The sequence below is a fragment of the Oncorhynchus gorbuscha genome, linkage group LG22 (genome assembly GCF_021184085.1).
Source record: "Oncorhynchus gorbuscha isolate QuinsamMale2020 ecotype Even-year linkage group LG22, OgorEven_v1.0, whole genome shotgun sequence".
Classification (NCBI taxonomy): Eukaryota; Metazoa; Chordata; class Actinopteri; order Salmoniformes; family Salmonidae; genus Oncorhynchus; species Oncorhynchus gorbuscha.
In genome coordinates this window covers 26,911,362-26,939,043 of record NC_060194.1, presented here as the reverse complement: position 1 = coordinate 26,939,043, position 27,682 = coordinate 26,911,362, and the positions used below count along the sequence as shown (strand labels likewise).

At 43.7% G+C, this 27,682-nt stretch overlaps 1 protein-coding gene across 1 annotated transcript in view; it reads right to left on the bottom strand.

The window, feature by feature from the left end:
* The window catches only part of LOC124009134 (PH domain leucine-rich repeat-containing protein phosphatase 1-like), a 72,953-nt gene extending 45,680 nt beyond the window's left edge, over positions 1-27,273 (bottom strand). The window contains exon 1 of the mRNA XM_046320641.1: positions 25,366-27,273. Coding sequence (XP_046176597.1) covers positions 25,366-26,971 — 1,606 coding nt within the window. The 5' untranslated portion in view covers positions 26,972-27,273. The remainder of the gene's footprint in view (positions 1-25,365) is intronic.
* Positions 27,274-27,682: the final 409 nt, after the last annotated feature.

The window sequence follows — 27,682 nt, the reverse complement described above, 5'->3', positions numbered from 1 at the left end:
AAAATAAATCACATTTTTTGTGTGAAGGTTGTGGAAGGCTACCCGAAAAGTTTGACCCAAGTTAAACAATTTAAAGGCAATGCTACCAAACACTATTTGAGTATATGTAAACTTCTGACACACTGGGAATGTGATGAAAGAAATAAAAGCTGAAATAAATCATTCTCTCTACTGTTATTCTGATATTTCACATTCTTAAAATAAAGTGGTGATCCTAACTGACCTAAGACAGGGAATTTTTACTAGGATTAAATGTCAGGAATTGTGAAAAACTGAGTTTAAATGTATTTGGCTACGGTGTATATAAACGTCCAACTGCAGGAGGACGGGCTCATTTTAATTGCTGGAATGGAATCAATGGAAAGGTACGAAACACATGGAAACAACGTATCGGACTCTATTCCAGCCATGCAATGAGCACGTCCTCCTATAGCTCCTCCCACCTGCCGCCTCTGACGTAACTACTGTATGAACTCTCTGCCCCTGGAACTGTAGTCTGTTCTCGCAACCCATTCCATCTCTAGTGTGTGTGTGTGTGTGTGTCAGAGCGACCAGCGGCACTGAGGGCCTGATAAGTGAGTTAGGTCACATATCCAAAGGTTAACAAAGCCATTGAAACTATCTGTATCTGTCTCTGTGTCTGCGGTTTCAGGAGAGGCAGTAGAATACACTGCATAGCCTACACCTGTCGCACTTACACTATAAACACAACACAATCCCTACTAAACTTGTGCTATTATATTGTTTTGGTGTAGTGTCACAAACCCACTGACCCAATCAACAGCGAGAGTGACACCGATCCCAAACCATTATTTACACCTGATCAATGTGCCTCTATGAGATTAAGAGAGATTAAGATTACTTTATTGGGTCAATTGCAAACTGAATCCAACTGAAATTCCCCTTCCGCTTTTAACCCAGCCCCTCCGATAGGGCTGGGCGGTATACATTATTTTACGATATAACAGTATTGATGCACGGACCAGTTTGGGATATTACTTTACCTTCTATAACTGTATTTGAATGTTTGGTTTGTTAACAGACCATTTACATTTTTCTACAGCCTCATTCTAAAATAGGTTAAAAAAATCCCTCATCAATCTACAGATAATACCTCCGTGACCAAGCAACATTTTTTTTGGCAAATGTATGTATATATACACACTACCATTCAAAGGTTTGGGGTCACTTGGAAACGTCATAGTTTTTGAAAAAGAAAAAATGTCCATGAAAATAACATTTATCAGATATACAGTGTAGACATTGTTAATGTTGTAAATGACTACTGTAGCTGGAAACAGATGATTTTTTGAGGAATATCTACATATGTGCATAGAGGCCCATTATCAGCAACCATCACTCCTGTGTTCCAATGGCACTTTGTGTTAGCTAATTCAAGTTTATAATTTTAAAAGGCTAATTGATCATTAGAAAACCCTTTTGCAGGTTTTGTTGGCACAGCTGAAAACTGTTGTTCTGATTAAATAAGCAATAACACTGGCCTTCTTTAGACTAGTTGAGTATCTGGAGCATCAGCATTCGTGGGTTCGATTACAGGCTCAAAATGGCCAGAAACAAAGAACTTTCTTCTGAAACTCGTCAGTCTATTCTTGTTCTGAGAAATGAAGGCTATTCCATGCGGGAAATTGCCAAGAAACTGAATATCTCATACAACGCTGTGTACTACACTTCCTTCACAGAACAGAGCAAACTGGCTCTAACCAGAATAGAAAGTAGAGTGGGACGCCCCTGTGCACAACTGAGCAAGAGGACAAGTACATTTGTGTGTCTAGTTTGAGAAACAGACGCCTCACAAGTCCTCAACTGGCAGCTTCATTAAATAGTACCCGCAAGCACCTTTCTAAACGTCAACAGTGAAGATGCAATTCCGGGATGCTGGCCTGAGGTAGAGTTGCAAAGGAAAAGCCATCTCTCAGACTGGCCAATAAAAATAAAAGATTAAGATGGGCAAAAGAACACAGACACTGGACAGAGGAACTCTGCCTAGAACGGCAGCATCCAATCAGGTAGTAGAAACATATCAAGGATGATCAATGGAAAAGGATGCACCTAAGATCAATTTCGAGCCCTTTAGCAAAGCACCCCAACATCATCACACCTCCTCCTCCATGCTTCTTGGCAGGAGCCACACATGTGGAGATCATCCGTTCACCTACTCTGCGTCTCACGAAGACATGGCGGTTTGAACCAAATATCTCAAATTTTGTACTCGTCGATCCAAAAAGGACAGATTTCATTGCTCGGGTTTCTTGGCCCAAGCAAGTCTCTTCTTCTTAATGGTGTCCTTTTATTAATGGTTTCTTTGCAGCAATTCGACCATGAAGGCAGTTCTCCTCTGACAAGTTGATGTTGAGATGTGTCTGTTACTTGAACTCTGAAGCATTTATTTGGGCAGCAACTTCTGAGGCTGGAAACTCTAATGAACTTATCCTCTACAGCAGAGGTAACTCTGGGTCTTCCTTCCATGTGGTGGTACTAATGAGAGTCAGTTTCATCATTGTGCTTGATGGTTTCTGCGACTGAACTTGAAGGAACTTTCAAAGTTCATGAAACTTTCCAGATTGACTTACTTTTATGTCCTTGTCACAATACAACTGATTGGCTCAAACACATTAAGAAGGAAAGAAATTCCACAAATTAACTTTTAACAAGGCATACCATATGCTAGCCCCAATTCTGACTTGTGCTCTCATATCTGCTTCACTGATTTCTGCTCTTGTAAAGCCTGGGTTTTCTGCATGTTAACACTAGAAGCTTATTACCTAAAATGGATCAATTGAAAGTGTGGGTTCACAGCTCCAATCCAGATGTGTTGGTCATTACTGAGATGTGGTTAAGGTAGATTGTTTTGAATACTGATGTTAACCTTTCTGGTTATAACCTTTTTCGGCAAGACAGATCTTCCAAAGGTGGGAGAGTGGAAATCTTTACCAAGGTTCACTTTCAGTGCTTGGTTGTCTCCACCAAGTCTGTCCCCAAACAATTTGATTTGCTGGTTTTAAGCATTCAACTTTCGAATAGCTCTTTGTTGACTGTTGCTGGGTGCTATCGTCCACCATCAGCACCGACCTGTACCCTACCTGCCCTAAGCTTTCTCCTGGCCACTTACACTAAGTCTGAATTTGTCCTGCTAGGTGACCTAAACTGGGACAAGCTTAAACCACCTGACCAAGTCTTAAAGCAATGGGACTCCCTAAATCTTTCTCAGATTATTACCAATCCCACACGGTATGACTCCATAAACCCAGAAAAGGCTACTCTCCTCGATGTTGTCGTTACAAATAATCCTGATAGGTCATTACAGAAAACACCAGACTGATATCTTAGTGATCACTGTTTTACAGCCTGTGTTCGTAATGGCTGCTCAGTGAAATGTCCTGTCCTGATTAGTCACAGACCCTTGGTAAAATGGTATAGAATCAGCTTGATCCCCTCTGTTGAAGACGCTTGGACCTTCTTTTTTAATATTTGCAGTGGTATTGTTAACAAACAGGCCCCCATAAAGAAAATTAGAATTAAAAACAGGTTCAGCCCATGGTTCGACTGATCTTACAGAGTTACTCCACCTCAAGAATTGCATTTGGCAAACGGCTAGGCACTCGCATATTCAGGCTGACTGGCTCTCTCGTTCAGGCAAATTAGAAATAAGTGCACTCAGGCTATACGAAAGGCCAAAGTTACTTTAAGGAGCAGTTCTCTCTGTGTAGGTCTATCCCCAAGACGTTCTGGAAAACGGTTAAAGACCTGGAAAATAAACTCTCCTCACAGCTGCCCATGTCCCTTAATGTTGAGGATGTGGTTGTTACTGACAAGAAGCACATGGCTGAGTTCTTTAATCACCACTTCATTAAGTCAGGATTCCCATTTTACTCAGCCATACCTCCTTGCCCGTCCAACATTTCCTCATCTACCACCCCTTATAATGCGACTAGCCCCGATGCTCCTCCCTCCTTTTCCCCTGCCCCGCTACAAAGTTTCTACCTGCAGGCGGTCACGGAGTCCGAGGTACTAAAAGGAGCTCAACCTCTTGAGACTAGGGGACGGTTGTGTCCCACTTGGGCAAAAAACAGGGAAAATCCAACGTGGCAATTTTTTTTTAAATTATATAAAAATCAAACTCATTAAATCACACATGTAAGCTACTCACTTAAAGCTACACTTGTTGTGAATCCAGCCAACATGTCAGATTTTAAAAAGGCTTTTCGGCGAAAGCATAAGAGGCTATTATCTGATGACAGCACAATAGTAAACAAAGAGGGTAGCATATTTCAACCTTGCAGGCGGTACACAAAACGCAGAAATAAAATATAAAACATGCCTTTGACGAGCTTCTTTTGTTGGCACTCCAATATGTCCCATAAACATCACAATTGGTCCTTTTGTTTGATTAATTCCGTCCATATATATCCAACTGTCCATTTATTTGACGTGTTTGACCCAGAAAAAAAACAGCTTCCAAAAAAATGCAACATCACTACAAAATATTTCAAATGTTGCCTATAAACTTTGCCAAAATATTTCAAACTACTTTTGTAATACAACTTTAGGTATTTTTAAACGTTAATAATCAATCAAATTGTAGACGGGTCTATCTGTGTTCAATACAGGAAGAAAACAAACCATGCTACTTTATTAAAAAAGTAAGAACATCTGCTGTCTCAGCCACTGCATGTCACCAAGGGAGTACCCAAAGGTTCGATCCTAGGCCCCACGCTCTTCTCAATTTACATCAACAACGTAGCTCAGGCAGTAGGAAGCTCTCTCATCCATTTATATGCAGATGACACAGTCTTATACTCAGCTGGCTCCTCCCCGGATTTTATGTTAAACGCTCTAGAATAAAGCTTTCTTCGTGTCCAACAAGCTTTATCTGTCCTTAACCTTGTTCTGAACACCTCCAAAGCAAAGGTCATGTGGTTTGGTAAGAAGAATGCCCCTTTCCCCACAGGTATGATTACAAACTCTGAGGGTTTAGAGCTTGAGGTACCTCATACAAGTACTTGGGAGTATGGCTAGACGGTACACTGTCAGTCTCTCAGCACATATCAAATCTGCAGGCTAATGTTAAATCTAGACTTGGTTTCCTCCATAGTAATCACTCTTCTTTCACCCCAGCTGACAACTAACCCTGATTCAGATGACCATCCTAGCCATGCTAGATTACGGATAAGTAATTTATAGATGGACAGGTAAGGGTGCTCTCGAGCGGCTAGATTAGATAGTTCTTTACCATTCGGCCATCAGATTTGCCATCACTGCACTCTATACTCCTCTGTAAACTGGTGATCTCTGTTATACCCATCGCAAGACCCACTGGTTGATGCTTATTTGTAAAACCCTCTTAGGCCTCACTCCCCCCCCAGTCCCCCCTGAGATATCTACTGCAGCCCTCATCCTCCACATACAACATATGTTCTCCCAGTCACATTCTGTTAAAGGTCCCCAAAGCACACACATCCCTGGGTCACTCGTCTTTTCAGTTTGCTGCAGCTAGAGAATGGAACGAGCTGCAACAAACACTCAAACTGGACAGTTTTATCTCAATCTCTTCAGTCAAAGACTCAATCATGGACACTCTTACTGACAGTTGAGGCTGATTTACGTATTGTTGTCTCTACCTTGCCCTTTGTGCTGATGTCTGTGCCCAATGATGTTTGTACCATGTTATGTGCTAATACCATGTTGGGTTGCTGCCATGTTGCTGTCATGTTGTGTTGCTGCCTTGATATGTTGTTGTCTTAGGTCTCTCTTTATGTAGTGTTTATTTGGATTTTTTTCTCACCCCAGCCCCGTCCCCGCAGGAGGCATTTTTCCTTTTGGTAGGCTGTCATTGTAAGTAAGAATTTGTTCTTAACCAACTTGCCTAGTTAAAGAAAGGTTACATTTAAAAAATGCATTCCAGGTGACTACCCCATGGAGCTGATTGAGAGAATGCCAAGAGTGTGCAAAACTGTCATCAATGCAAAGGGTCGCTAATTTGAAGACCCTCCCCCCTTTAAAGATATATATTTAGATTTGTTTACCACTATGTTTATGATACTAGATGATTACTACATGATATGTCATAGTTTTGATGTCTTCACTATGATTCTGCAAGACAGAAAATCATAAAAATAAACTAAAACCCTGGAATGAGTAGGTGTGTCCAAACTTTTGACTGGTACTATATATATATATATATATATATATAGTAAAAAAATAAAATAAATAATATATATAGATATTTTTAAAGTTATGTCGATGATTGTATTTTCACGACGGCCTTCAGCCATAAGCGTCTGTGCCAGCCCTACTCTAGATGTCCCAGTGAGACCTTCCGAACCCGAGTGACCAGAGGACAGGTCCTTCTGTAGCTCAGTTGGTAGAGCATGGCGCTTGTAACGCCAGGGTAGTGGGTTCGATCCCCGGGACCACCCATACGTAGAATGTATGCACACATGACTGTAAGTCGCTTTGGATAAAAGCGTCTGCTAAATGGCATATATTACAGGAGAGCAGAAGAGGAGTGAATGAATGAATGGGATTGTAATGCTTTTGAACATTCCCTGGCTCCACGTGCTTCTGGTGGCTTGCGCTCTCTTCTTCTCTCACCTTGCCTTCTTTCCTTGTTTTGTTTTGTTTCAAATGTAATGAGGCCTGGTTGAAACGGCTGAACGGCAGGCAAAGAGGGAGGGAGGCTGAGGCAACTGCAGGCATGGCATCCGGGGTGTTCTGGCTCAGCGCCCTGTCACATGCTGGGGCCATGTGAATGCAGTGGCACTGACAGAGGGAGGGAGCGGGGAAGGAGGGAGAGCGAGGGAGAGTGATATAAAGAAAATAACCAAAGAGGGGAAGTCTAACCAGAGGGGAACAGGCAGAGAGAGAGATAATGAAAGTGGTAAAGAGAGAATGAGCTACACAGTGGAGAGAACTAGTGTGAGGGAGGTGGAGGAAGAGTGTGAAATAGAGATTGAAAGAGCTACACAGAGCAGAGAACTAGTGTGAGGGAGGTGGAGGAAGAGTGTGAAATAGAGATTGAAAGAGCTACACAGAGCAGAGAACTAGTGTGAGGGAGGTGGAGGAAGTGTGAAATAGAGATTGAAAGAGCTAAACAGAGCAGAGAACTAGTGTGAGGGAGGTGGAGGAAGAGTGTGAAATAGAGATTGAAAGAGCTAAACAGAGCAGAGAACTAGTGTGAGGGAGGTGGAGGAAGAGTGTGAAATAGAGATTGAAAGAGCTACACAGAGAGATCTTCAGATAGAGAACAACATGGAAGAGAGAGACAACCAGAGAGGAAGGGGAAGCTAGAGAGAGGAAGAGAGAGGGATCTCCTCGGCCGGCCGGCGCAGTGGGTGACAGCTCCTCCTTTCCCATGGCCTGGGTCATTATAAGAGACCACAGCTGAGAACAATTAAGCCTGCAGCGCTGTAATGATTAAGTCTAGGGGCACACTGGGCTTGGCCCTATCCCTGGGACTCCACTGTGGAGAGAGGAGAGGGGAGGCAGACGGCCCATCGGGGACCACTGGCCCTTTAACTTCGAAATGCTTCAGCAGCACAACAAAGAGCTGTCCTTTCTCAGTACCAAACGAATGACCAGAGCTAAGACCACGAACAGTGTAGAACCATGTGTGCAGAGCCGTACTGGTACAAAACCACTGCCAGGGCACAGCTGAACTGGTATGTAACCACTAGCAGTATTAGGGATGGGCACGTTTATTCGAATATTAGAATATCCGAAAGGATATTAGTATTTGATTACTTAGGAAAGTATTATTAGATTTTTTTTTTAAAGACGTTTAAAAAAAGCCTATTTTAACAAAGAAAAGGCTTTGTCTAAAAGTAAATCAAATGATCTATATGACACTGCTACATAGTCCACTGCTACATAGTCTACGATTTTTATTTATTTTTTAGAACATTTCTTTATGAGTGCGCCCCATAAAAAAGACGCACTGGTTGCCTACACACTTTTCACACCTGTAGTTTGTTGTTATTGTCAGTCAATTTCAAATACCCATCCCTAGGCAGTGTGTTTATTTTATCACCTACGCTACAGGTAACCTGTCTATTCAACAAACTTTGCTGCAGTGTCATGTGGGACAACACCACACATTCTAGTTTGATCCTACTTCCTGGTAGTACCAGTGCTACCAAAGGCATTTTAAATGAGGTCAGTTGGTATCAGCCACTACGTTTACACAGGCAGCACAATTCTGGTCTTTTGCCCAATTATTAGCAAAGAGTTGATCTGATTGGTCAAAAGACCAACTACTGGGGAAAAAAAATCTGAATGGACTGCCTGTGTAAACTTAGCCTTAGTTTGTGTAAACTTAGCCTTAGTTTGTGTAAACTTAGCCTTAGTTTGTGTAAACTTAGCCTTAGTTTGTGTAAACTTAGCCTTAGTTTGTGTAAACTTAGCCTTAGTTTGTGTAAACTTAGCCTTAGTTTGTGTAAACTTAGCCTTAGTTTGTGTAAACTTAGCCTTAGTTTGTGTAAACTTAGCCTTAGTTTGTGTAAACTTAGCCTCCCACCAGCGAGACAGACATTTATAAACTTTACAGAACTCCACCCAAACACACCTTATTTATCTTTGTCTGGACCACACCAACATAGTTGTTGTAACCGTTTACATTCCGACCACAGCCATTTTATCTGTCCAAAACCGATGCCAAACATCCATAAAGCAAAAGTGGCTAACTAGCCAAACAAAATTTTCCCAGATGAGAGCTAGGCCTAATGAATGACAACATCCAATTGATGTTCATCCAATGAATATGTAATGATCTCACTGGAGACTTGAGGCAGAGCGAATCGATTAAACAACATTCGAGATGGAATTTAAGGACCCCCAACTAATCAGAGTGTTTTGGGTTTGGGGCTGCTTTTTTGGTCTGTTTTGCTGAGAGTTGCAGATGCTGGCTGGCATTAGGCTAGGCTGCTGTTGATCAAAGCTGGGGAGAGAGGGAAGAGTGAGCCCCTGCTGACCTGAACCTAATCCCCCCTCTGCATGGGCCTGAGGAGCTCAGGGGACTAGGTCTGGGGAGAGGGAGGAGGACTGAGGAGGAGGCTGAAAGAGGGGACTGGGGCTGGGGAGAGGGAGGACCGGAGATGGGACTGAGGATGAGGCTGAAAGAGCAGACTGGAGCTGGGGAGAGGGAGGACTGGGGCAAAGGATGAAAGAGGGGGCTGGGGAGAGGGAGAATGACTGAGGAGGAGGCTGGAATAGGGAGCTGGGGAGAGGGAGGACTGGGGCAAAGGATGAAAGAGGGGGCTGGGGAGAGGGAGAATGACTGGGGAGGAGGCTGGAATAGGGAACTGGGGAGAGAGAGGAGGACTGGGGTGGAGACTGAAAGAGGGGACTGGGGCTGGGCAGGGGGGAGGAGGACTGAGGAGGAGGCTTGAATAGGGAACTGGGAAGAGGGAGGAGGACTGGGGAGGAGGCTGAAAGAAGGGACTGGGCGAGGGAAGAGGACTGGGAAGAAGGCTGAAAGAGCGGAATGGGGAGAGGGAGGACTGGAGAGGAAGCTGAAAGAGAAGACTGGGGCGATAAAGGAGGACTGGAAGGGAGGAGAGGATGGGAGGAGCAGAGGGGAGGAAAGGTAAAGGGGGATACCTAGTCATTGGCGCCCGGAGAACAATGGGTTAACTGGCTTGCTCAGAGGCAGAACGACAGATTTCTACTTTGTCAGATTTTACGTTTCTGTTACTGGCCCAATGCACCTACCCGCCAGGCTACCTGCCGCCCCGGGGATGTGATGGAGAACAGGGGAGGAGGGGATTTGTTGGAGCAGGGGGGGAACGGGCCTGAAGAGAAAGGGGGACTGAGGCTTTTGAGGGCTGACCTGACTTTGGGGAGCCCCTTCACTGCCCTGTTAGCCCCACTCCCTCAATTTCCTCCAAAGTCAGTTTGACAGCTGAAAAGGCTGGCCATTCCCATATGGTGTATAGGAACCCACCCACTTCAGGCCCCCCTCCAGTCCCCCACTCACTCCCTCGACATGCGAAAGCTGGCAGGCTAGACAGGAATGACATATAATCATGACATTCTTTAGCCCAGATTTAGCTGCTTACCACAAACCAGTGTTCACTTCAAAAACAATGCCTCTTCTCTCTTATACACTACCCCTTCCTCGCTTTCATTGTTTGGTTAGCGATGTAAACTGTGTGGTGCTCATGTGATTGCAGAGTTTGCAAAGCAAATGGCCACTGGAAGGATGAAAATAATCATGATATCCTTCTGCCAGGCTACTTTGTAGTTAAAATATTTAATTGACACAGTTTTTGGGAAAGCCTTTTATCTCTACCAGAAGACGATTATCATTAGGAAATTCGCTAATGGCTACACAAAGTGTAGAGATACCCATGGGTGTCTGCGAGCAGGAGTTGTGGCAAGGCGAGTCTTCACTTTTGCACAGATATGGGAAATACATTTGGAAATTAAAATACACTACATGGCCACAAGTATGTGGACACCTGCTCGTGGAAAAGGTGTATGGTGTTTCCTCCAACACATTGGTGCGGTTAGCTTCCGGGTTAAGCGGGCGTGGTGGCAAGAAGCAGTCTGGCTTGGCTGGGTTGTGTTCGGAGGACGCACGGCTCCTGACCGTCGCCTCTCCCGAGTCCATACGAGAGTTGCAGCGATGGGACAGGACAAGGGTTGCAAAGGGTTAACTATTTATCTGTACATAGAATTGTATTTGGGATTCTAATCTTTACAGGAAAATGCCACAGGCACTGTCTGATGTGTGGAGATGTTTCACTGCAGCTAATGTAGATGGAAAAGCGGTGTACATTTACAAATACTGTGCTAAATCATATGTGAAGAATGCAACAAAGATACAGAATCATCTGGCAAAGTGCATAAAGTTCCCTCAGAGCTCACAACAAGCAACCTCTGACAAAATTCCCTCTACTTATATTCCAGGTGAAAATGATGAACCAGATACCTTATCGATAGCAACAGCTCATGGTCTTTCTAGAATCAGAAGTTTATTTTGACACCATGGAGGAACGTAGTCAGAGAAATGCTGACGAACGTCTTGCTCGAGCTGTGTATGCAACTGTTTCATCTCTGATGCTCACAGGCATTGTTTATTGGAAGAAATTTCTGAATGTTCTTCGCCCGGCATACACCCCTCCAACCAGACATGCTTTATCTAATCATTTGCTGGATGCAGAGTTTAGAGTTCAAGTGAAGGTCTCACAGACGAGTAGGTAAACCACTACTACCCTCCGTATTACTGGCCAACATGAAATCAATGGAAAACAAACTGGACAATCTACGATTAAGACTATCCTACCAAGGGGACATTAAACACTATAATATCTTATGTTTCACCGAGACGTGGTTAAACGAAGACACGGATAACATAGAGCTGGCTGGCTTCTCCGTGCATCGGCAGGACAGAGCAGCTACGTCTTGTATAAGACGAGGGGCGGGGGGGTGTCTGTTTGTCAATAACTGCTGGTGCGCAATGTCTCAAGTTAATGCTCGCCTGAGGTAGAATACCTCATGATTAACTGTAGACCACACTATCAACCAAGAGTTCTCATCTATATTATTTGTAGCCATCTATTTACCACAACAAACCGATGCTGGCACTAAGACCACACTCAACGATCTATATAAGGCCATAAGCTAAAAGGAAAATGCTCACCCAGAAGCGGCACTTCTAGTGGCTGGGGACTTTAACGCAGGCCAACTTAAATCAGTTTTACCTGATTTCTACCAGCATGTCACACGTGCAACCAGAGGAGAGAGAGGGGAAAAAAAGGACAAAAAACCTCTAAGCCACCTTTACTCCACACGCAGAGACACATACAAAGCCATTTGCCAAATCTGACCATAATTCTATCCTCCTGATTCCGGCTTACAAGCAAAAAATAAAGCAGTGACTCGCTCAATACGGAAGTGGTAAGATGACACGGATGCTATGCCCCAGGGCTATTTTGCTAGCACAGGCTGGAATATGTTCCGGGATTCATCCAATGGCATTGAGGAGTATACCACCTGTCACCGGCCTCATCAATAAGTGCATCGACAACATCGTCCCAACACAGTGACCGTACGTACATACCCCAACCAGAAGCCATGGATTAAAGGCAACAGCCGCACCGAGCTAAAGGCTAGAGCTACCGATTTCAATGAGCGGGACAAAAATCCAGACTATTATAAGAAATCTCGCTATGCCCTCAGACGAACCATCAAACAGGCAAAGCGTCAATATAGGATTAATAATAATAATAATATATGATTTAGCAGACGCTTTTATCCAAAGCGACTTACAATCATGTGTGCATACATTCTACGTATGGGTGGTCCCGGGGATCGAACCCACTACCCTGGCTCCTCGAATGTGGCAGGGCTTGAAATGTGGCAGGGCTTGAAAACTATTACGGACTACAAAGGGAAACCCAGCCTCGAGCTGTCCAGTGATGCGAGTCTACCAGATGAGCTAAATACCATTTTATGCTTGCTTCGAGGCAAGCAACACTGAAGAATGCATGAGAGTACCAGCTGTTCCGGACGACTGATAACGCTCTCCATAGCCAATGTGAGGAAGACCTTTAAACAGGTCAACTTTCACAAAGCTGCGGGGCCAGACGGATTACCAGGACGTACTCAAAGCATGCGCAGACCAACATGTTGTTTCAAACAGACCACCATAGTCCGTGCGCCCAAGAAAGCAAAGGTAACCTGCCCAAATGATTACTGCCCGTAGCACGCACGTCGGTAGCCATGAAGTGCTTTGAAAGGCTGGTCATGGCTCACAACACCACCATGCCGGAGACCCTAGACCCACTCAAATTCACATATTGCCCCAACAGGTCCACAGATGACCCAATATGAAATCACACTGCCCATTTCCACATGGACAAAAGGAACACCTTCATGAGAATGCTGTTTATTGACTACAGCTCAGCATTCAACACCATAGTACCCACAAAGCTCATGACTAAGCTAAGGACCCTGGGACTAAACACCTCCCTCAGCAACTAGATCCTGGATTTCCTGACGGGTCGCCCCCAGGTGGTAAGGGTAGGCAACAACACATCTGTTCTTCAACACAATACGCTGATCCTCAACACTGGGACCCCTCGGGGGTGTGTGCTTAGTCCCCTCCTGTATTCCCTCTTCACCCACGACTGCGTAGCCAAGCACGACGCCATCATTAAGTTTGCCGACGACACAATGTTGGTAGTCCTGATCACCGACAATGATGAGACAGCCTATAGGGAGGTCAGAGACCTGGCAGTGTGGTGCCAGGACAAAAACCTCTTCCTCAATGTGAGCAAGACAAAGGAGCTGATCGTGGACTATAGAAACATTTTTTTAAACTTTTTTTTGTGTGTGTATACGGTACCGGTCAAAAGTTTGGATATACCATATATAATCATTCCAGGGTTTTTCTTTACATTTACAATTTTTTACATTGTAGAATAACATTGAAGACATCAAAACTATGAAATAACACATATGGATTCAGGAAGTAACCATACAAGTGTTAAACAAATCAAAAATATATTTGAGATTCTTCAAAGTAGCCACCCTTTGCCTTGAAGACAGTGTCGTGTCTTTGCTATGGATTAAGTGATATATGACAAGCTTTATCATCAAATCAATTCTCTGTAATTAATATTACCTGATTAAATTAAACATGTAAATGTAATTAACTAGGAAGTCGGACACCACGTTAGAATGTTTATAGAGCGGTTGTCTTCCAAATAAACTCTAAAAGTCCTGTAAATCTTTCATATCAAGAGCAGTCAATTATCAATCGTCACCTTATTCAGTCTCATCTGAACAACGTAACATTCTTGGCTATCTTCACTAGAGGTCGACCGATTTATGATTTTTCAACGCCGATACCGATTATTGGAGGACCAAATAAAGCAAATACCGATTAAATCTAACTTTTTTTTTTTTTACATGTATTTATTTATAAGTAATAATGACAACAACACTGAATAAACACGTTTATTTTAACTTAATATAATACATCAATAAACTCAATTTAGCCTCAAATAAGTAATGAAAAATGTTCAATTTGTTTTAAATTATGCAAAACCAGTGTTGGAGAAGAAAGTAAAAGTGCAATATGTGCAGTGTAAAAAAAGCTAACTTTTAAGTTCCTTGCTCAGAACATGAGAACATATGAAAGCTGGTGGTTCCTTTTAACATGAGTCTTCAATATTTCCAGGTAAGAAGTTTTAGGTTGTAATTATTATAGGAATTTTAGGACTATTTCTCTCTATACCATTTGTATTTCATACACCTTTGACAATTGGATGTTCTTATAGGCACTTTAGTATTGCCAGTGTAACAGTATAGCTTCCATCCCTCTCTCGCCCCTACCTGGGATCGAACCAGGAACACATCGACAAAAGCCACCCTCGAAGCATCGTTACCCATCACTCCACAAAAGCCACGGCCCTTGCTGAGCATGGGGAACAACTACTTCAAGGTCTCAGAGCGGGTGACGTCACCAATTGAAACGCTATTAGCGTGCACCCACTAACTACCTAGCCATTTCACATCGGTTACACCAGCCTAATCTCGGGAGTTAATAGGCTTGTAGTCATAAACAGCTCAATGCTTGAAGCACAGCAAAGAGCTGCTGGCAAACGCACGAAAGTGCTGTTTGAATGAATGCTTACGAGCCTGCTGCTGCCTACCACCGCTCAGTCAGAATGCTCTATCAAATATCAAATCATACACTTAATTATAACATAACATAATAACACACAGAAATATGAGCCCGAGGTCATTCATATGGTGAAATCCAGAAACTATCATTTCGAAAACAAAATGTTTATTCATTCAATGAAATACGGAACCGTTCCGTATTTTATCTAACAGGTGGCATCCATAAGTCTAAATATTCCTGTTACATTGCACAACCTTCAATGTTATGTCATAATTACATACAATTCTGGCAAATTAGTTTACAACGAGCCAGGTGGCCCAAACTGTTGCATATATGACTGAAGCCTTTAGTGAGACGTCCAATGCTTTAATATTTAATCACTTCTGACCGCTGAAATCATACTCAAAATATAAATAAGCCTGTTTCATTTTGTCTGGCTTGCCATTCCAAATAAAGTGGAATATTTTTTGCTCATACAATTGAAAAAGTCATTAGGTGTTGGCAGGGCCATAATTAAATAGGTCAACTGGGATATGACTAAAGAATTCATCAGGGGGACTTTCCCACAAATTAACAGGTGTTGTCCTGTCCATGGTAGCAAAATCTTATCTAATTCGGCTAACTTTCTATAAACATGTATTATAGTGAGAATTTATATCCACTTCACCGTCTGACCATTTTATTGGTAAACTACACTGTAATGTAAACATTTTATTTTTTAGAGATCCAATTTGCAATATGGAATTATAAATTTAGCATAATTTGGTTATAATCCAGAGAGGTTTGAAAACTATTTCTAGATCCTCTGAGGCTGTGCAGAGATCCAAATTGTGCATTTAAAGAACATGAACCGTAAGCGTACAATGACACCTTTGTTTTTAAGTTCTGGATTTCTAGCCCCTTGATATTATTGTTGGATCTAATTTTAACAGCTAACATTTCATTGGCCATAATAAATAGATATGCCAATAGTGGACAACCATGTTTTACTCCTCTTGACAATTTAACACGTTTGAGAATTAGACATTATTTACCATTTTACACCTCGGGTTACAAAACATTACTTAAACCCACTGTATAAAGAGATTCTCCTAAATTAAAATAGTCCAAACATTTATATAATAAATTCCAGTTGTACTTTATCAAAGGCATTTCCAAAAATCAGCTATGAATACCAGGCCTGGTTTCCCAGATGTCAAATCAAAATGCTTACTTACAAGCCCTTAACCAACAATGCAGTTTAAGAAAATATTTACTAAATTAACTAAAGTAAATAGTTTTAATAAAATCAAAAAGTAACACAAAATTACATAACGATAACGAGGTAATATACAGGTTGCACTATCAGCAATATTAAAGCTGATCTTCCCTTTTTTTTAAGTAGATGTGCGCGCACACACCACACACAGTCACTCACTCACAGGGGGGCATTCCTGTGACGTTTCAGAAGGTTGCAGGAAAATACGAATCACTGATGCATTTTATTCATGTCTTATGATTAACTTTGGCACATTAATGAATTTTCTAACAAGTTCAACATTTAGTTGATTTATTTGAACATTGTTGAATTCCATTGTAATGTCTGTATTCCGTGATTCTGTCCATGTATTCTGCAGGGCAGATTTTATAGGGCCCTACCACACACCTTTCTCATAGGGTAGCTGAGAGGAGAGGGGGAGGGGAGTATACTTATAATCAAGCAGCAACAGTAACATCACAGTCCTTGGCCACAAGACTACACCGATATGATGTTGAGATAAGAGATTCATTATGGGGCTCAGGGAGAAAGAAGGTGAAATAGGGATAGAGGAGGGTGGGGGGGGTGAGAGAAGCTTGAGCTGACATTACCCACAATATCAAACTCCCTGTTTAAGAGCCATTGAGTGAGAAAGAACAAGGCACAACCCATCTCAGACCCCCCTATGGTGGAATGGCAACAAACAGAGTTGATCAGGGCCAGGGATGAGGGTGGCAGAGAGAGAGGGGGACGATGGACAGTTGGGGGTGGAGGGAGAATTAGAATGCTGGTCTTGTTAGGGAGAGAAAGATATGGAGAGATAAATGCTATCTGTCAGATGGTCTGAGGGAGGAGGAGATATGAGAAACGATAACGAGAGGAGAACGATGAGGACAGATTGAGGGAAGAAATTGAGAGAGCTAGAGATGGAGGGAGGGGGAGAGAGGGAGGTCGGCTGAGAGAGGGCGGTCGGCTGAGAGAGGGATCTACTGTATATTAGAATGAAAACAGAAATACTCCTATGGCTCTGCAGGCTGACACCACTATCCTAAAAGCATCTCACCACACACACCCGCCTCTTATGTAATAGTGAGTTTCTTCCATGAGGAGACAACACATTCTTTAAGTTCCCCCTTACCCTTTTCCTCCTCTCCTTGGGTGCGCACGCTTGGGTGCGCACACACACACACACACACACACACACACACACACACACACACACACACACACACACACACACACACACACACACACACACACACACACTACCCATTCCATTCAAGCCATGGAACATGCAATATCCGATTAGAAAATGACATGACTCACCAATGGACTGTTTACAAGCACACCATTAGCTGCCAGCCAGGAGAGGAGATGAGGGTAGACAACCACCATTAGCTGCCAGCCAGGAGAGGAGATGAGGGTAGACAACCACCATTAGGGGTCTTGTTTTCACTATTGGTTGGCATTAATTTTGAAGCAACTTTCCATCTCCTTGACTACTAGAGAAACCTTGAGGACCTTGACTCTGATCAAGGTAAATCCCATTTAGGCATGACACTATCAAAATAATTACATTCAGTTGACCTCAGATTGCGCCTAGAGACAATACACTGGAATTATAATTTTAATTGAGTTAAATTCCCTAACTACTACTGCATTCATCAAATATGGAGAGCTTCTAAAATTGTTGCCAAGAAGACCAGTGAGCTCATTTCATGACAGACTGACACAGTGAATCCAGGTGAAACCTACGATCCCTTATTCATGTCACCTGTTTGAGTGTGAAGAACTGTAATGCTGGTGGGTTTTTCACGCTCAGCATTTTCCCATGTTTATCAAGAATTTTTCACTACCCAAAGGACATGCAGCTAACTTGGCAACACGTTGTAGAGTCCCTGTACCAACGAATTGACGCTGTTCCGAGGACAATAGGGGGTGCAACTCAATATTAGGAAGGTGTTCCTAATGCTATGTACACTCAGAGTACATACAAAAAAGTGCCAGAAAGTGTTCTTCTGCCAAAATGTCAAATATTTGGAGAAGATTGATGTGCAAATGTGGGACCAATCTGGGGTGTGGAGTGAGAGACAAGAGGCTAAATCAACTATGTGCTTAATGGCTGTCATCAGGACTGCTTCAGAGAACTTCCAGCTTCATAATCCTTTAAACCCCTAGCTAGGTGCAGAGTTCTGAGTCACTACATCACCACCATAATCTTGCTCACTATCCAGCTATGTGACAATGGGACAACCAGATGTGACATTATATATTGTATTTTATTTAAATGTGTGTGGACTGTGGACAAACTAATCAAACTAACTATTGTAAGGTAAACGTTAGACATAAAATGGCCACGTATACGCAAACATCATTTCAAATTAATCTCCTGAAAGCATCTACTCCCCTTTCTCACTGTGCTTTGTGTGTGTACAGGACCGCTTGGATTAGGATGCTAGATATCTCCGTTGTCATAAATTCCGCATGAGCAATGTATTCCCATGCTGCACCTGTCCGTCACGCCAAAGTACACCTCATGACACATGGTGCCTCAAACACGTGTGACGCAGTAACATTGCAAAACCCTACCAAACTCTTTACCTGAAGGAAGGGGAAAAACTCAACTCTGTCCTCTCTTACCGGACTGTCTAGCTCACCTGTTGTAACCTACTCTCTGAAGTGGAGACAGCACAGCCGTAGCCTAAAAGTGTGATAAGCACGACACGCAATGTATTGTGTGACACAGTAGTTCTTTTGAATAGGTCTATATATATGCCATTTAGCAGACGCTTTTATCCAAAGCGACTTACAGTCATGTGTGCATACATTCTACGTATGGGTGGTCCCGGGGATCGAACTCACTACCCTGGCGTTACAAGCGCCATGCTCTACCAACTGAGCTACAGGGCCCAAACATTTGATTTGATCCTCAATTAAAATATCAGAGCAATGCTCACTGTCACTCCATCTCTAGCTCTCTCAATTTCTTCCCTCAATCTGTCCTCATATTTCATCAGCTGAAATAAGAAATCCCAGAATTGCTCCAATCGCACAAAACGCTTATTTCTCACAAATTTTGTGTAAAAATGTGTTTACATCCCCGTTAGTGAGCATTTCCCCTTCGCCAAGATAATCCATCCACCTGACAGGTGTGGCATATTGAGAAACTGATTAAACAGCATGATCATTGCACAGGTGCACTTTGTGCTGGGGACAATAGAAGGCCAATCTAAAATGTGCAGTTTTGTCACACAACACAATGCCACAGATGTCTCAAGTTGAGGGAGTGTGCAATTGGCATGTTGACTGCAGGAATGTCCACCAGAGCTGCCGCCAGACAATTAAAATGAATTTGTAACGGGCAGATGGCAGACAGTATGTATGGCGTCGTGTCGGCGAGCGGTTTGCTGATGTCAACGTTGTGAACAGTTTTCCATGGTGGAGGTGGGGTTATGGTATGGGCAGGCATAAGCTATGGACAGTGAACACAATTGCATTTTATTGAAGGCCATTTGAATGCACAGAAATACCGTGATGAGATCCTGAGGGCCATTGTTTCAGCATGATAATGCACGGCCCCATATGCCAAGGATCTCTACAGAATTCCCGGAAGCTGAAAATGTCCCAGTTGTTTCATGGCCTGCATACTCAGACATGTCACCCATTGAGCATGTTAGGGATGCTTTGGATAGACATGTACGACAGCGTGGGACCTTGTCACCGTATCTCTATGCATTCAAATTGCCATCGATAAAATGCTAATTGTGTTCAAGCAACAAACACCCTGATCAACTCTATGCGAAGGAGATGTGTCGCGTTGTATAAGGCAAATGGTGGTCACACCAGATACTGACTGCTTTTCTGATCCAAGCCCAAGGTATCCAATGTATCTGTGACGAATAGATGCATATCTGTATTCCCTGTCATGTGAAATCCATAGATTAGGGTAGGGCGACATGGCCAAAATATAATATCACTATTTATTGATTTTTATGATCGTGTGGCGTATTTGACATTATGAGTAGTGTGTGACCCGAGGGTGGCCACACATACATTCTAAGTGATTTCAATGGGTCTTTCTCCATTCAGATTGTTGTTTTTTTACAACTGAAGTTGACTTCAACCCCAAATAATTTTCAGCATTTTCATCAATTTCTGCATTTCCTGGACTTATTTGAGATCATTTCCACATAGGGCTGCACAATATGGGCAAGCAATCTAGGCCTCATTTGATTTGACATGCGATTTAGAGCATACACTTGGGTGAACTGTTGGAATAATGGAAATAGAATGATTATTCTAATTCTATAGTTGGAATATAATAGTGGGCACTTTTTAATACAGTGTTTGACATGACAGCAAATGACAATGCCAGGGAGGAGTTATTGTGACAGGGTAGGAACCAAAGTGTTTCCTAGGGGAACCTATAATCTTTGGCTACATTGAATGTTCTCTTAGCTCCTTAATTTAGCAGACGTACTTATGCTTCGCATATTCCTCTTTCATTTTGAAGATCCTGTTACACAAACATGCTGATTTGAGTCTACACCATCACTGGTATTATCAGGCTGTATAGCTAATTACGTTTGCTCTGCTCTGACTCACTACATTTATTAGCCAGCTAACTAGCATTAGCGGCGAACAATATTTAGGTTCAACATGCTAAGAAATGTCAAGCTAGTTGTTTACAGATGGAAGAAACACAAAGTAATTATAGAACGCTAGTGGATTTTTATTAAGAAGCAAAGCGAACAGCATTTTTGTCATCGACATTTTTGCATGTGCTGCATTGACCATGTAGACTAGACAAGTGTCTCGTGGTCGAGGAACAACAAATGCGCTCCTTGAGTGACAGGGGGCGGGGCTAGGTCTGTGTGGAAAGCGGTATGGAGAGAGATGACTCAAGTATCGAAGAAACTATAAAAATGTACGTTACACATGGCGTATCACATTTAACAAACATTCATAGACTGTTAATGAAAGTAAAGTAAAAACCCAAATCAGTCTGCGCTTCAATACCGGTATATTGTCAAATGGGGTATACCCGCTCAGCCCTAGATTAGGGCCTAATTTATTTATTTCAATTGACTGATTTCCTTATATGAACTGTAACTCAGTAAAATATTTGTAATTGTTTCTTGTTGCGTTTATATTTTTGTTCAGTGTAGTATTTTCGTAGCATTCGTAGTATTTCGTAGTATTTTTCTACCCCTCGGCAATCTCGCTGTATTTGCTAGGCTTTCAGGCCAATTTCTCCAACAGATATATTTCACAACAGGTGTTGTTGAATGTACAAACATGAGAATGTTGTGCTACAGGCCTAAAGAGCCATTAATTCAGAACTACAGAGATTAGATTGTGAGGCCTCTAACAGGAAGTCCAGTAGACTCCATTCACACACCACACCCCCCTCTTATCTTCACCATCTGAGAGGAACGGTCACTCAGTCAGTCAGTTGAATATGTGACAGGAGCAGTATGGTGATGTAGTATCCCCCTCCAACCTCTCCCCCTCCCTCCTCCCCTTTCACTTCCTCCCCAGTAGACATGCCTGACATTCTAGAGAAGCCAGTGTACATTCCTCACATGCCTCCACCATATCAGAGATGGGGCGTGGTCGGAGTGCCTCATACAAGGGCATATGGGCGGTTCGGTTTTAACTTCCTTGTTGAACGCTGTTGCTGCTGTGTGACAGACAGGGACCTAACGTGTTAGGCAGTGAACCAAGGGGGGGAGAAGAGTGTCAGACAGGGCCTGAGGAGGCCCGAGGAGGGCTCAGGTGACCAGAGTTAAGCCGGCTCATGTGGGACAGGGAGAGTACATGGAAAGGAGACCGGGAGAGGACAGGGAGGGAGGTTTTAGGTGTCTGGCCCGGCCCTTGGAGGTGGAGGATCAAAGCTACCGTACTGTAATGGCTGTCACTGCTGGTTGGTTGACTGGCTGGCTTGACTGCACATGTATGCCACACTGGTAGACTGCAGGTCGATTGTTAACCATAAGTATCACACACACACACACACTATGACACAAAACACACACTCACTCAGCCTATCATATAAAACCATCTAAATGAACTAGTATCCACTCAAGCCACTGTGGCCCTTTGAAACAGAAAAAATTATTATGGGCCTGGCACATGTGACAGTGAATGGGACAGCAACAACCACGTGGCCATTTTCAGTTTCACATCGACATCTGCAACAATAGGCTCTCTCTCAGGGCAGGACAGGCGTTTGAGGAGAGTGTGTTTCGGCCTCTGCTCACGTGCAGTACCAGGTTCCTGAATGAAAAAGCTCACCTTCACATTACCAAGACCTTCATGACCCTGGAGAACATTGTAGAAACTTCTTTCTCCCCCCAGCTAAAGCAGAAGCGGTGGTGGTGGGGTATCAGCAGTGGAAGAGTGAATGGAAAGAGCTTCCTGCTCTCTGATGGAACTGAGGCTGTGGCACACAAACCCAGCTTGGAAGGCAGTTAGTGTGACAGTCCAGAAGACAGGGTGCCTGGAGGACAGGGCCTGTGCAGCATCGAAACGACCACAAATCACCGAATTCTTCCACATAGCTGGGGTTTTACGCTCCCCCCCTCCCATCCCTTTCTCAACCCATCCATCCCCCTATCCCTCAGTCTCCCCCTCCCTGCATCCACCCACCCACCCACGCATTCAAGCCTTTCATTACGATGATAATGGGCCAAAAGCCGGAACAGGGCCCATGTCTGGGTGCCATAAGTTCAGCGCTGGCTTTGTGGCCATGTCATGCGTGTCCATGGGAGTGGAGTGTGCTGCCATGGTTTAACAAAGACGGAAGGAGAGGAGGGGAAAAAACAACACAAAAAATCATACTGCCTTCAGCAGGGCAACTTTGACCAAAGCGTAACTCTCAAACAACCTTATGCCAGGATACACACAGTCAGGCCTGGTCTGCAAGCCTGGACACCATAGGGGACAGGTGTTCAAAATGTGTGTGAGCTATACACACTATGATGATATTGGATAGGCAGTTATTGTGTGGTATAAATATTCAGTTCCCCACTAACCTTGCCAATACATGTGCCCAGGAGCCTTATCTCTGCCCATCTATACCCTCCTGCATTAAGTATGGACTGTTATACTCACTCACCTTGCCTGTCAAAGTCCATAGTTAATGACAACAGGAAGGAGTGGGCCTGTAATTCCACCTGCATGGCATTATTACAGAGGAAATTTAAATGTTTCTACCAATGGTGTATATATACACTGGATTTATGATATGTAATGGCCAACACTTTGATGCCACTGGTCAGCCATATTGGCATTCCCCAGAAAAAGCAGTCCTCCACAGGAATGAATGGAATTTCAATTCAATATTTCAAGGAATTTATGTTTAGCTCACAATATGATTTAAAAGTATGTATTAAGGTGTCTAACAGAATAAATGTGGCAAAATGAATGTAGACATGAATAAATGCATTTCTTTAGCTTCCAAAAGATATTTTACAATGGCGGGGGAGTGCCAAGGAGGAGGCATGGAAGTGTTTGGTTAATGATCTATCCCTTAGGCAAGGGTTGTCATGTTTTACTGTTATTACAATGATATGGCACATATACCATGTAGGCTAATGCCATTCCCGCAATACAAATAGAGTTGGTAGGCTTAGGAATGGCATGTCGGGTGGTCTACACCAATACAAATAGAGTTGGTAGGCTTAGGAATGGCATGTAGGGTAGTCTACACCAATACAAATAGAGTTGGTAGGCTTAGGAATGGCATGTAGGGTGGTCTACACCAATACAAATAGAGTTGGTAGGCTTAGGAATGGCATGTAGGGTGGTCTACACCAATACAAATAGAGTTGGTAGGCTTAGGAATGGCATGTAGGGTGGTCTACACCAATACAAATAGAGTTGGTAGGCTTAGGAATGGCATGTAGGGTGGTGTACACCAATACAAATAGAGTTGGTAGGCTTAGGAATGGCATGTCGGGTGGTCTACACCAATACAAATAGAGTTGGTAGGCTTAGGAATGGCATGTAGGGTGGTCTACACCAATACAAATAGAGTTGGTAGGCTTAGGAATGGCATGTAGGGTGGTCTACACCAATACACATAGAGTTGGTAGGCTTAGGAATGGCATGTAGGGTGGTCTACACCAATACAAATAGAGTTGGTAGGCTTAGGAATGGCATGTAGGGTGGTGTACACCAATACAAATAGAGTTGGTAGGCTTAGGAATGGCATGTAGGGTGGTGTACACCAATACAAATAGAGTTGGTAGGCTTAGGAATGGCATGTAGGGTGGTCTACACCAATACAAATAGAGTTGGTAGGCTTAGGAATGGCATGTAGGGTGGTGTACACCAATACAAATAGAGTTGGTAGGCTTAGGAATGGCATGTAGGGTGGTGTACACCAATACAAATAGAGTTGGTAGGCTTAGGAATGGCATGTAGGGTGGTCTACACCAATACAAATAGAGTTGGTAGGCTTAGGAATGGCATGTAGGGTGGTCTACACCAATACAAATAGAGTTGGTAGGCTTAGGAATGGCATGTAGGGTGGTCTACACCAATACAAATAGAGTTGGTAGGCTTAGGAATGGCATGTAGGGTGGTGTACACCAATACAAATAGAGTTGGTAGGCTTAGGAATGGCATGTCGGGTGGTCTACACCAATACAAATAGAGTTGGTAGGCTTAGGAATGGCATGTAGGGTGGTCTACACCAATACAAATAGAGTTGGTAGGCTTAGGAATGGCATGTAGGGAGGTCTACACCAATACAAATAGAGTTGGTAGGCTTAGGAATGGCATGTCGGGTGGTCTACACCAATACAAATAGAGTTGGTAGGCTTAGGAATGGCATGTAGGGTGGTCTACACCAATACAAATAGAGTTGGTAGGCTTAGGAATGGCATGTAGGGTGGTGTACACCAATACAAATAGAGTTGGTAGGCTTAGGAATGGCATGTAGGGTGGTCTACACCAATACAAATAGAGTTGGTAGGCTTAGGAATGGCATGTAGGGTGGTCTACACCAATACAAATAGAGTTGGTAGGCTTAGGAATGGCATGTAGGGTGGTGTACACCAATACAAATAGAGTTGGTAGGCTTAGGAATGGCATGTAGGGTGGTCTACACCAATACAAATAGAGTTGGTAGGCTTAGGAATGGCATGTAGGGTGGTCTACACCAATACAAATAGAGTTGGTAGGCTTAGGAATGGCATGTAGGGTGGTGTACACCAATACAACAGTGGAGGAGAAACAGTTAACCTCAAATGCATTTCCATTCAAACACCAAATGGCGCAAAACGTACATATGCATGATATAGCAAATCGCGCACAATGATAAACAAGATACATTGTTGATCATTCTTACCAACTTCAAGAGTAGCTTGGGCCCATTCATCTATCTGACAGTATGTCAACATCAGGACTGTTGTAATAACATTCAAACATATTGCACACCTCAACAGTAATGTAACAAGTGGATTTTTACCTGCGTAAAACCGTAACAGGGAGCCAATCTCGGTGTTCATCCCTTCCTCCTGCACGCGCCACGGATCCTTAAATCCCAGTTTAAAGAGAAAGTCATTCTGGATCTGGAGAGGCCTCTCGTCTTGCCCGAGCCTCCTGACAGCGTCACCGTGGAGCTGAACGTAAAGTGTGGGACTCGTGTCACCTGCTGCTTCTCTATCCTCATCAGCCTCTGCCGAACCTGTTTTCAAAGTACGCTGGCGATTGTCAGGATGGATGTCGGGCCTATGACCTGTCGAACAGGCCCGGGACAATGAGCTACCGCTACTACTGGGTGGCAGCCTGCTTAGACAGAGTCTGTTACCTGCTCCCGTATCCTCTGTCAATTCGTTTAAATGCCCACCGTTGCTAAACGTGTAGTTGGTAGAGACTGTGTTGCCGTTCGGGAGAATAGGGTCGATGCTTGTGGTAGGACAGTCGAGCTCCAGTTCGTCTGAGGAGCTGCCATAGGTGTCGTGGCCCTCCGTGGCGCTGTCAAAACTAGGGCTCAGGATGGATGCGTCTGTGCCCAGGATCATGTCGTCGCTGAGGGAGTCCCGGTGCTCACTGAGCCGAACCCCCGAGATGCTGAGGTCATCGAATGCGCTGCTGCTCTCCACGTCCGAACCAGAATTGAGCCCGTAGTTGTCCACTCCGTTCAGCCGCTGTTCTGGATCATCCTCGTTTGGAGTATCCAGGTTAGAATTCGAATTTTGATCCGACAACGAGTGAGTTATATTATCTTTTGAATCCGAGTCCGGACTCAAAAGTTTTTCATCCTGTTGCTTTTGCAACTCATCGGCGTTCTCCATAAGTAGTAATCTCAACCGGTCACTTGCCTTGTCTGATAGGCCGCCCCTGAATTCTGGGGATCCCGAATGGTTGCACTTAATATTAACGTTACCGTCTTCAATAAGTTTGCACTGACTGTCATATAGATACTTCACGTTACAGTTTCCGTTTCGATCCGTCTTTAGGTTGTCTTTACAAAATATACGCAATACAGAGCTCGACTTACTGAGTTTGCTCATACGGAGCGCCATGTCGCCAGCGGTGGTATCGATCGTGCACAGCACCGGCCTAGGATATGACGGCGAGGTGAGTTTGTCGTGGACATGTATGGATCCCCTGTGAAGATCCACTCGCACCCACTCTCTATCTGAAGGCTGCAGTTGCATGTTCTGCCGATGCCTCAGCAACGTCTTCCTATCCAGACTCCGAGTATGCAGAGACGCAGAGGAGAGGGTCGAGTTCATCTTGGCGCCGCAGGCGGCAGTGACAGCCGATGTGGTTGCAGCGGAGAGGTTCCTCTTCAGCCTCCTCCGTCTCAACAGGAGCGAGTTGGAGTTACTGGATAAACTCCGGCCATTCGTAGATGTGCTTCCGTTACTTTTATTTGAAGCACGAGAACCAACTGCAGCCTGAGAGGGATTGTTCCCAATTCTAATATCTAAACGAGAGGCCGTCAAATGTACACCACCATCATCCACTGGCGTCCACTGGGCGACAGACAGTCCGCTAGGCTTCTTAAACTTAGTTGCAGTTCTATCTGCCAAGCCTTCGTCAACGACAGTCCGCGCACTTTCCATTTTACCAAATGAAAAGTACACTAGATATCTGTGCGTACGTGGCTTAACATCAGCCTTCTACATTAAAAAAGCGCGACAATAGGAACACAATAAAACAAATGTCCGCCGGTTGGGTGGTGTACTTATCCCGCTATTCATTCCCTTCTTTGCCTCCGCGCTCCAGTTGGAATCTCCCCTGCGTTCCCGAAACCATTTCAAAGGAAATCCGCTAAAAACAGGTCGGACTCGAAGTGAGAGATCGGTACAAGGGCGGAGACGTGACTGTGTCTCATTTAGACCAAAATACTATGGCAGAATATGAAATGAATGTCGGCCGACCTCTTACGCAAATACTGTACGTTATATATTCATGAGGTGACAAGATGTGAGAACAACCTTGTATTGCCTTGTGGGAAATGTATTTCAATGTAAGGATATCTACAATCTTTCATGTTGAAATACTAAAGTAAAAACTACATTTCCCAAATAAAGGGCATACCCACAGCAGACAGAAGGGGGCAAGGTTCAGAATGATGTAAATAGATATGTAACACAGAAATACAACTCCCTGTTATTTGGTAGAGAGCCTTATCAGTTCTATGCACATAGATACATTTCTATATGGAACGACCTTTTACGCACCGCCCACGTTTTATGCTCTGCCCCTTCTGAGGAATATCCCTCTCGTTGCCTAGTTTTGATAAGTGGGATTCAACCTTCTGACTACGCAGG